This window comes from Anneissia japonica, unplaced genomic scaffold (genome assembly GCF_011630105.1).
Source record: "Anneissia japonica isolate Jap-2015-1 unplaced genomic scaffold, ASM1163010v1 scaffold324_len738069_cov173, whole genome shotgun sequence".
Taxonomy (NCBI): domain Eukaryota; kingdom Metazoa; phylum Echinodermata; class Crinoidea; order Comatulida; family Comatulidae; genus Anneissia; species Anneissia japonica.
Window position 1 is genome coordinate 130,597 of NW_022692196.1, and position 11,503 is coordinate 142,099.

The 11,503-nt window shown below is 35.0% G+C and overlaps 1 protein-coding gene across 3 annotated transcripts in view; it reads right to left on the minus strand.

Annotated features, from left to right (window-relative positions):
• Positions 1 to 7,284, minus strand: part of LOC117100170 (ergothioneine biosynthesis protein 1-like) — a 46,716-nt gene extending 39,432 nt beyond the window's left edge. For all 3 annotated transcript variants that reach the window (XR_004444093.1, XM_033239744.1, XM_033239743.1), the window contains exons 1-2: positions 7,130 to 7,284; positions 4,382 to 4,483 (exon numbers count right to left, since the gene is read on the minus strand). Coding sequence is in view for 2 of the 3 variants with exons in the window: in XM_033239744.1 (XP_033095635.1) it covers positions 4,382 to 4,461 (80 nt within the window). In the remaining variant the exon portion in view is untranslated. The remainder of the gene's footprint in view (positions 1 to 4,381; positions 4,484 to 7,129) is intronic.
• Between the last annotated feature and the right edge of the window lie 4,219 nt (positions 7,285 to 11,503).

The following is an 11,503-nucleotide window of genomic DNA, read 5'->3' on the forward strand; positions in this document are numbered from 1 at the left end:
GTACAGTACTATATTAATTGTGGAAAGCACTATAGAAATATTAGAGGCACTGTGTTCTTCACAAAGAACCATACTGTAGAAATGCTTTGTACCATGACAAACAAATATTCAATCAAAAATTTCAGTAGGCATGGTTTTAAATATTCTCTGTGTTATATTTATCGCCGTCCACAGATTTACACTTGAGTAGCATTAATTTCAATGTATTTATTTATGCAACAACAAACTAAAAATCATTTTAGGCCACATGAAAAAAATTATTAGTTCATCACCCTATCAAAAAATAAAAACTAATGTGGGAGGGAGGTTTTTTTTTTTTTTTGCCAAACCCCACCCCATTTTACCAATGTCACTTGTTCACAAGTAAATCAATAGTTTAAGGGACACGTATATAAAAAGTCATAAAAATGGAATCAAATTTATATTTACAAAAATATGTTTTTGTTGTACCAGTACACACATTTGCAAGAAATCCTAAGCTTTTCAAATGAAAAAAGATGGAAAAAACAGCCGTTTGAAATAAAAATATATGGCCTACTGTAGTTAGACTAGGTGGATAAACCCGGCTCAACTCACTGGGTTTATCCACCTGCCAGTCTGAACTAGGTGGCTTATCTCAAGCCGGGCTGTGTTCCAATAGTACCAAGGCCTGGCGTGCCACCACGTTTAACTTTTTTAAGCCGGGCTTTAATCATTGCGGGGGGATTCTTGCATTATGACTTCCGGGTAACAAAATGACCAATCAGCATTCAATTACGTACGCTGTGAGTGAGTGTACGTACATTTCGCGAGCAATGTTTTAAAACACATTTCCTGGTTACGGTTCATTATTATGCAAATTCTCGCGCCTGGCTAATCCCGCTAGTTTGAACGCCCGGCAAAGTTAAGCCGGGTTTAATTTTGAGCCAGGCTTAACTCAAACCTGCCTTATCTCCAAATCTGCCTTATCTCCAAATCTGAACGTAGCCTCTGTTCACTGACTCTTCTAGTATTTAGACTTCCAATACAGAGCCCTAATTTTGCTTTAACAAAAGCTGTCTGGGTTTTATAGAATTGTCTGGAACTTGTGTATAGTAGCCATGACCTTTCTTACCTTTACCATAATACACTTCTGATGAATGAATTGTGGGAATGATTCAGCAAAAATTAGATAGTTATCCATGACTAAACAAAATTCTTGAGATAAATTAACCTACTATACGAAGGAGATGCTTGACTTCACATACTGAATGGTCACCTAGTCCTATACCAGGGAGTTGTTATAACTCCCTGCCTATACTAAATCTTGAAATTTTCACACTGCCTGCTTCATTGGCTGAATCTTTCACATTCAAGGCGTTTTGAGCATTAAAGGCTGCAAAGGCATGATAAAAATATTAAGTTTCTTGGAAGTTATAATTTGTGTAATGTATTTTGTTTTTTTCTATTGGTACTTCATTCAAACTCTGATAAACAATACAGAGTCTTCCCTTCATAAATACACAAGTTGTTGGGAATTAATGTACTGGATTTATTTGATATGAACACTAGGATACACTTCTTTTTTTTCATAAGAACCAGTAAAATTTTGCTCAGACTCAGTGTTCTTATTTTTCAGCTGATTTCAGGCACAAAATGTTCTTAATTTGTTCTTATTTTACACACTTTTCAAATAGAAAATTATTATTGTACAGCAAAAATGGGCCCTGAAAAAAATGCCCTGGAAAAATTGACCCAGAAAAAAGGCCTGGTAAAAATGGCCCCAAATGGCAGTACACCTGATTATAGGGGTATTACATAGTTACACCTGCATTACTACACATAAGGTACAGATATAATTTTTTGGTTTTTCAAAAACCTCATTTCACATTTTAAATCAGCCTCAATTTGTTCTTACTTTGTTCATTAATTTTTAAGCAATTTCAGCCTCCAGTGTTCTTATAAAATGTGTTGTTATAAAAAAAAAAAGTGAGGTGAGTTCAAAAGTTCAAGTGAGGTTCTGGAGGTACTGTAATTAGGCAGTACACCATGACACTCCTTTTTCGAAGAGTGTATTCCGCCTTTTTTAACGTGCAAATAGGGGTCACATTGCACACAGGTTCAACGTATTTGAAGTCTTCTGAAAGATAGTGCACTTTTTTTTACTTATATTGCAGCCCTAGTCGCAGCTTAAACACAAGAATAACAGCGTACACAGTGGCTCCTAACTACCACTTTAGCCGACTGAGCTATGCTGTTATCTATGTATGATTACTGTTAATGATCGGAGTGTATCTTTGGATTAAGCACAGCTCTAGATAAGGCAACTACACACGAATAAGAAGTACTCCCAAGTAAAGTACATGCAAGCCAACCATTTTGATATTAAAGGGGAGAATTTGGCCACCGAGGGCCTGGCATGTGTGGAGGAGGGTGGTGGGGAGGGGTTGGGGTTGGGGTTTCCCAATACATGGGGGTCCAAGTGGTGTAACTCCCTGGAAGCTTTACTGTAGCTCATAAGGGAAATCTCATGATTCTTTAATACGCTTGGTTTTCACTGACCACACCTTAATTGTAATCATGATACAGTGTACATGAGGCCAGCATGACTTTGCAGCGCTCACATCCACATCTCTCGCACGACTCACGGAGAGGCTATGCTGTAGTGTCGCCGAGCAAAAATATTGAAAGATCTTAAATATTGAGGTTTTTCGTAGTATTTTATTGCAATAAAGAAGACATAATACAATTAAGATTAGTTACGCCTACAGTATGCAATATTCTTTGTAAACTGGGAGAGCATGTGAGAAAAAAAGGGAAAAAAATTGGTTGGGAGCCAGGTCACCAAAATTTTTTTTTTCAATAAGAGCTGCTCAAAAAATTACCCTCTTTAGAAAAGATTGTCTTTCAGTGTGTATTGCCCAATTTAACAATATAAAATCTTTATTTTTCCTTTAAATTATTAAATAAATAACTTAACGTTTATGGTTTTAAATTTGAAAAGCGCAAAAATAAAAAATTTCCTATGTGAGCGCTGTAAATATAAGTGTGCCAATGGTGTATGAACATGTGAAAAATGGAAAAAAGAAAAGTAATCTTATTTTTGTATATTGCAACTTAGCTTTCTTTAACAACATGCGATAACAGTACTCTCTATTTTTGAATTTTTGTCTATAAAATATATCTCTTCCACTTAGAAGCCTTTGGCAGAGTCATTTATTTATTTTTCTTCTACACTTTCCCTGAAGGTCTACAGTTTGCTAAACAAATTATAAATCACAGCATCATGCACAATAAACTGATGTACTGTATATCACAATGAGGCAAACAAAAGTCCATGAAAATCCTCTCTTAATACATGACCCTGACAGTATTGTATAGAGAACAAATCCAACTGGAACTGAACTGGAGTCACATTGAATGGTGTCTTTCTTCAATATGTACCACTCCCCTAATAATCCAACTGATCATATTTTTTTTTTCATTATTTAGGCAAACCGGGACAAGGAATATTAACAAACTTAAACACTGTCTTATTCAAGACAAACACAGACAAAATGCAGTACATAAGCTACTGTATACGCATCACCATGACAGTCTTAACTGCATACTTAGCTAAAATATAAAAATATAAGTTCCAAAATGGTGTAGAGCTTTTTTTTTTGGTTGAAAGAAAATAATCCTGCAACATAGACAGGAATTCAACCCAAGAACCCGGAATTAGAAGGCAGGCACTTTAAGTACTACAACTCCACTCCATAAAGCTAGATAGACAGGATAGCCCTTTAGATAGACCGTCACAATATTGGGTCAATCACGCTGGCTTGATTACTGGCCTAACCTTTCATACAGTGCCTTTGTTGTGAACAATTATATAACTCACGCTCGATCACTTTTAACTTTAACATTATCTACTTGAACATTGTAGTTTGGTATATGCTTCAAGGCACTGGCCGGCTTACCCTTCCAGACAGAGCAAGCAATAATATTGCTGCAATATTACTAGCAGGGTACTTGGTGGTCAAAAGTAAGCCAATGTATTGACACTGACCCTGTCAGATAGAAGCCCATGCCGGCGTGCTTACTGAATGCGGTATTTCAGCTGTGTCAGAAAGGGGCTTATTTTTTTATAATGACGCTTATTTCAAAGGCTATAGGCACAGTAATGTAACACTGTAACAACATAGTTCGTAAGTCTTCAGCTCGCAAAGTGAACACAATTCCATATTTTTAGCTTAATTGAAGGTAAAATAATGAATATTACGGACATTTTCACTGTCACGTGTCGCTTACTGGAGCAACTTGGTGTATTTCACCATTCCATTAGTGTGGCATTATATGGACGCCAAAAGAGCAACATTCAACTTCTGCAGTAATATGCTGTAATACATACAATCAATAATTTTGTTGGATTCATACTTACTTTTTTGTGCATGATGATAGATCACAAGGCTTGACAGACTTCAGTGTGTATGGTCCTGTTAGTATTCCAAGCGGATCCATTTTTTTTACCACAGTATGTTGTCTGAAAAGAACAATTATTTAGCTATTAATAATATAGGTGAATTGTTATTTATTCCTCGGATTTAGGCCCAGTAATTTAAAACACAATGGTACCTTTTTGCATATGAATGCATGACTGAAGCCGGTAGATTTAGGAAGTGTTTATATTTAAATAACAGTTGTACTGGTTTTAATTATAGACATGGGGTATGCAATATACTAGTAGCGTATTATAATTATTCACACTACCAAACTTAGAATGGATTTAGGGTTAAAGAATGTGGGAAGGCAGGTGTAGGGTTGTGGCCATTTTGAGGGCCTATGCACTTTCCTTTATTTTTAAAGGTACGTTTTAATAATATTAAATTTCTTTAATTGAATAACTGATTAATATTATTAATCAATTTATAGGCGCAAATAAACAAGGTCTATAAAGCGCTATGTCCAAGTAAACAAATAGTGTATGGGGAATGTAAAGAAAAAGCAGACAACCGATGCAGGAGATTCAAAGATAAAAAAAAAACAAACAAAACCAGACTATCCTAAAAATTACTAAAAATGGAAAACCACAAATACAGACTAGTGCTGGAAATCAAAACCATTGCACTGTTTTCTTGCAAATATTGAGGCTAAGCCTACGAAAAAAAAAACAGAAGAAAGAAACAAGAAACAAGAAAAAAAATCACTTCATTGGAGAAAACAAGTGAACACAAAGACGCAAAAAGGCGAGTTTTAAGCTGCTTCTTTAATGTGGCCAACGAAGACTTGTGAATATAAACTGGTAGACCATTTCACTGTTTACAGTAGGGGCAGCAACACAAAAAAAATGACCTTCCTGGTGTTTGTAATTTTCAAGTAATAGGACCGTCTCATTATTATTTACGTAATGGGATTATCTTATATGTGTTTTAGACGTAGTAACAGTGAACACAGTCGTGTTTAAAATATTTCATGTACTCCTATATTCTGAATATTATTCTACAAACAATATTCGTAAGATTCTAAATAAAATGACTGTCTCATTATTTGTTTCTTTCCTACCAGGCAGGGTGCCAGAAATACAAAGTAATTTTAACGATATTCTGAATATAAATTTTTGTAAATAACACTTGTAAAGGTTTAAAATCATAATGACCGTCTTATAATTATCTTAAATCAAGTGAACGCTTTTTGTACTTTTTCACATTCTTATCTAGCCTGTGCCAGTGGAGTGTTGGCTCAACTTTTAGTGATGGTCTTAAACAGTGACGGATCTACGGCTATTCAAAAGGGAGGGCTGAGTTTCATACCTCCTTTGTGAGTCAGAGGAATTGATGATAATGTGAGGGGGATGCTATATTAGCTGGCTAAGTTTCAAGTTGGTGGGGGATGGGGAGGACCATTTTAGAAAACAAACTACAGTAGGCTTGTTGGGGAGGGGAGGCCCAGGGATTGAAAAGGTGTGCGACCATGAGACCAGCGGTTGGAGGAATTGACCTTTAACCCAGAGGCATTCTAAAAGGAAAAAAAAAACAATTTTTCATTTTTCCTTTTTTTTTTTTTACACATCACAATTCAATGCATAGTTAAATTTAATAATTTTGCTTGCTCCAAACCACAAACTGTTTCGCTATAATAGTGTAAACATTTAGTCCTAGTGGCATTAGATCAAGATAACTTTTATGGTCGGAGGCACAAAATTATTTTTTCCAGGCCTGGGCGACCCAGCTGTTTTGGGAGGGAGGGCTCCTCGCACACCCTTAGAAAACACAAACTACAGTAAGCCTAGACATACTGATATTCCAGGTTTTAACATATACATTTCGAAATAATAAACACACATATATGCAGGTAGCGGTTCGTCTGCAGTTATGATTCACTGGGTGAGTGTCATCTGCAATATTATACTATAAAAACACATGGAAATTTTTCTCATTCAAATAGTAAAAATTTCTTTTTGAAATGTTTGCAATTTTCAACCTAACCAATTTTTATCTCTAGTCTTATACTGTAGGTGAATTTATTTTGGTAGTTATTGTACATAGACCATCTGTTCTAGATAATAAAGGAAACAGGCAAATACAAGGAAATATACAAGGAAATCTCATTTGAAATTAATATCATCATCACTCTGAATGGTTGTGATAGAAAAGACAGAGCGTTTTGGTATATCAAAAGGGTTTGCCATATACAAGGCTGAGGTTTGGCCAAAACCATAGCAACCACATGATACAGCACCACACCACAATAAAGAAATCATTGTATTTTAGTCATAATACACCATTTTACTTAACCTTCCTTTAGATCAGGCTAAGACATCATCGTGACGTCCGGGTATGGTCACCGAGATTCGGTCACTCAACTATGGGAATGCCCGGTAAATTGAAAATGGATGAGAAATCACACATTTACGGTGTATATCGTGGTGACGCCAATAATACCTGCATTAAGTTGGCATTGCCTACATAATGACGATATGATGACATGGTCATGAAAATACTAAATCGAGCAAACGAGTAGCTTTCTCAACCTCATCTACCAAGCCAAGTCGTTTTCTAATCTTTGTCCATCGTCCTACCGGCCGCGTGATAAGCAGTCGGCCGCCAAACAATTAAGCCGTGCTTATATTAAGGCAGTAGGCCTACAAACAATGAGAAAGAAAATTTAAAAATTATACGAGGTTACTTACCTGATGTATAATTATAAGATAGGCTAACTGGAGGTGATAGTGTCCTACCTTGTACAAAGATCACAACTATTCATTACACAACTACTACCGGTGACCGGCAGGTAATACAAATAGCTGAAGATGAATGCCACCGCCCACAACTAACACGTTGACCAATCGAATGCACGCAAACATGTTATGCAAGCAAATCACTTACTTTTCGATTATTTTTAAGCACGAGGTATTATTCCAGTGCTATACGGTAACAGGTTTACAATAAATCACAGTTTAGGCTTACGCTTCCATTCAAAAGGTCAATCTAATTTTACAGTCAAATAGCATCACAATAACTGTAGGCAGGGAGTTGTTCTTTACTCCCTGCTGTAGGAGGAATACATGCATTTTCCAACACGTAGTAGGCCTAGGTAAACTGCATAATAAAACCGAAATCCGTCCACACTCACAAAACCAGGGGCCTGGATTTCCGGCTTAAGAGAAACGGGTATTTCCCATTTCTAATACAATGTCTGAAACCATGATCCTGCTAACTATTTTCTCTTTTAAAATATAAATGCCACTAAACTTTGAATGGAGAGGGAGGGGGAGGGGTATGGGGTAATATCTTATTGCTTTATTGTGTTTATTTGAAGAAGTTAGCTTTCGAATAAATATTGAAAAGAAATGAGAGGGGACCAAAGTCAGGTTTGTATGGCGAATTGACAATACAGTAATAATAAATAATCAATTTTCGGTACTCTATGTGACATTCTTCAATCTCAATTGATGATCTGTGAAGATTGTTCTGAGAAGAACCGTTTTAATTGTAATCCCTTCGGTTCTTACTCTAGCAGATGATTTATACAATATTCTATCTTATTATACCATCCAGTATTTACACCAGTAACGTTTCTACCAATCTGATTGAAAAACTGATTTTGTTTCGGTTTTTGTGGCTTGTGTAACTGGTAAGCAGTGGATTACGAGTCTTGAGATGTGTGTGTGTGGGGGTGGATGGGGGTGTTTCTTTGAAACCTACCGCGCTTTATAGTCGTACGGCACCATGCGAATAATTTAATGCCATTCAAATTCTATTTTTGGGTCATTAAAGTGCCATTTTCCCGTCCCTCTGTTTTGATGTAGTAAAAAATTTAAAATATTAAAGGAAGTTTTATTTTTATTGCGTTAATGCAATCTTGAACATATTTGTTAATGAAATAAGTTGTTAAATATTTTAAAAGTAATCAACATGCTGTTTATTTTTCAACAAAAAGCCTCCAAAGTCGTGCACTATGCATGTCCCGATTGGATTTCTTAAAAATTCCTAATGTCATAATTTGTAAAATAAATAACTTAAATAAATAACTGTATCACAAAAAGGTGAATACAATAGATGTCTTACAAATTTAAAATTAAAAATTACATCAATAGATCTAAAAATACTTAAAATTTGACTTTTTTAGACAAAAAAAGTTTGTCCCTGAATGTCATCATCTCCGTCACAATACTTTAAAATGCCATTATAGCTGTTAGCAAAATGACATAACAAGCTATGGATCAAACCATTTTGGTTGAAGGGGACCATATAGTAAGAAAAAATTCATTCTTGTATAGTTAAACCTCCTATAGCTGAAGAATTCATGCTTTTCTAATAACAACTAGGAAAGTACCTTTATTCAGCATCATCTCCGAACGCTTCAGAGTATGCTTTATTTATAATTTTTTTAGTAAAAAATAATTATATATACGATCAGAACTGTGTCATTTTCAAAGTAAACATGACATTCACCCTGTAACACACTGCATATGGCACTATATGATCTAACAAGTTTAATTCCTTATCTCCGTCACAGTCATCTCCATCACAATTTTACTGTGATGGAGATGACTTCTTGATGTTTTCTTTCCTCAAAAAAGAATATACAAGAACAATTATAATTGATCTGGTTTATGTTATTAGAAACCTTTTTGCTCAATGTTTATTTTTCTATATTTAAATAATATAATCTATCTTTTAAATTTACTAAGATTCACATTTATGAGTATATCATCATCTCCGTCACAACAAAGTGTGATGGAGAGGATTTCTTGATGTTTTCTTTTCTCAAAAACAGCTATAAAATAAAAATGGTAATTGATACGACTTATGTTGTTAGAAACTTGTTTGTTCAATGTGCATTATCCTATATTTAAATAATACAATATATCTTTTAAATTTACTAAGAATCACATCTATATGTATAGCATCATCTCCGTCACAAAAAGTGTTATGGAGATGATTCTTGCAATATTTGCTATGTTACAGCACTGAAAATTGAATGCTTAAATAAACGTTTAAAATGCCCTAATTATCGTGCCAAATGTTTATTATAGTTGTTTAAATACCGGGTTGGTGTCCGGCGGGGGATAGTTTTTACCATATTGTAGTTAAGTGAACATAGTTAAGGTCGATCTTGAAATTCCTGGCCCCGAAACCTTGACTCTGAAATACCGGGTTGGTATCCGGCGGGGGATAGTTTTTTACCATAAATTAAATTAAGAATTGTAAAGCGCCTAGAGGGATCTGTGATCTGTTAGGCGCTATATAAATACGGTATTATTATTATTATATGGCATAATGGTGACATGTGTATTAAAAGAATTACAAATGTTTAACTTTTTTTTTTCATGATTTCTAAACCTCTAAAAATGGCACATTAGCGAAGAATGACCCCTTTTAAGGTTTTTAAACTACGTTGTCATGAATTCCTACTTGACGTATTTCCGAGCGGTATAGAAATGACGAGGAATCCCTCTTTGACATATAAAATATAAACACAGCTCACAATGTTGTAAAACAACTCTCAAATAAACTTTTATTCTGTATAAACTCCAACAAGAATCCGGTATCAAAATAACACAACAACATTCACATAAACATGTGTTTCAAAAAGAGCTCCAGAAAGAAAAAACTGTCAGCTTATATACCCTAGCTGCACTATTCCAGAGCATTCAAGATCATTCTATATTGCCTAAATTCCTCATTGGTTACCTTACATTATAATTAACCAATTAGGCTTATTTGCCTCTATAGTACCAAAGATTCTAGAAGCTTCCATATATTACTCTTGGATTCTACATGGTGTCCTGTGTTCTTAAAATTACCAATGTGGTTTACACTGTTTCTTTGATCAATTAAATGTTATTCTAGAATGTTCTATGTATTAAATATGTTAAAGTAAGGCAAGGAATGGTAATTTATTACATACGTGTAATATCTTTTTTAGGATTTTTGTAGTAGACCTATGTGAGTTTGTTATATTTTGAAATATATTTTAAAATATATAGGGCCAGTTTGTAATTCATTCACAGAAAGTGGCGCCCAATTGCACCGGCCAACATGGTTTCAAATTCAGCTGGAGCAAATTCTATTGTTATATTTTGCATTTCATGCTATTTATATTGCCTAGAAATAATTCATTAATTAGATTAGAATTGATTCAGATAGAAGAAAAGATTGGTCAGAGGCGAATCCAGGGATATCCGAAAGTCAGGGACATTGGTCAGACCGATCGAGATAACACCACCCTATGTTGTCCGTGGCCATGCCCCGCGAACTTTTTGTTTTCTAGACGCCCAAAAAATAACACCTAAGGCATTTTGGGCGATACATTTTTTTTCTTTTTCTTTCTTTCTTCATTTTTTTTCTTTTTCTTTCTTTCTTCATTTTTTTTTAAATTTCAAAGTGGGGGGCGGATGCCATGGTTCCCGTTGGTGCATTGTGGAGCTACTGTATAATGTATGAATGACTTGGCATATTTTAATATCCGTTCTCGGTTTCAAAGAATCTTCACCATTGTACTTCGTACATATTTGCCGTGAATGTTATTATTATTTTGGTATGATGATGCAGCCATGGAGCTATACCAAACTATAATGTCCATATAGGAGAAAGGCTTGTCAGATTGATTATCCTATTATTCCGTTTAAAACGGAACTTGGGACTTCCCTCTCGAGTACTACAGACTTTTATGTTTGGTTGTAACAGGACCCTTGGATTTTCCAGCATCTTAACCACCAAATAATGTGTTCAAAAATCTACAGTAAATGTGGATGTAATTTCGGTTCAAAGGAATGTCTAAATCGACGTGGAGAAACAGTCTTATTCCGGACCAATCAATAGACTAAGAGTAGGCCTAGGCTTAATATTGGGCCATTTCATTATTTTTTATTGAACGAGACTAACATCAAATCTGGTAAATAACCCGACGTTTTAGTCTTTCTTATTTGCTGTTTCTATCAAAATGAGCATAATATTAGGCTATGAATTATGTAAAGTAAAATAATAAATTAATCTAAAATAATTGGAAACAATTCATCAGTCCTCCCTGGCAGAACCACAATCACCTACCCTACAAC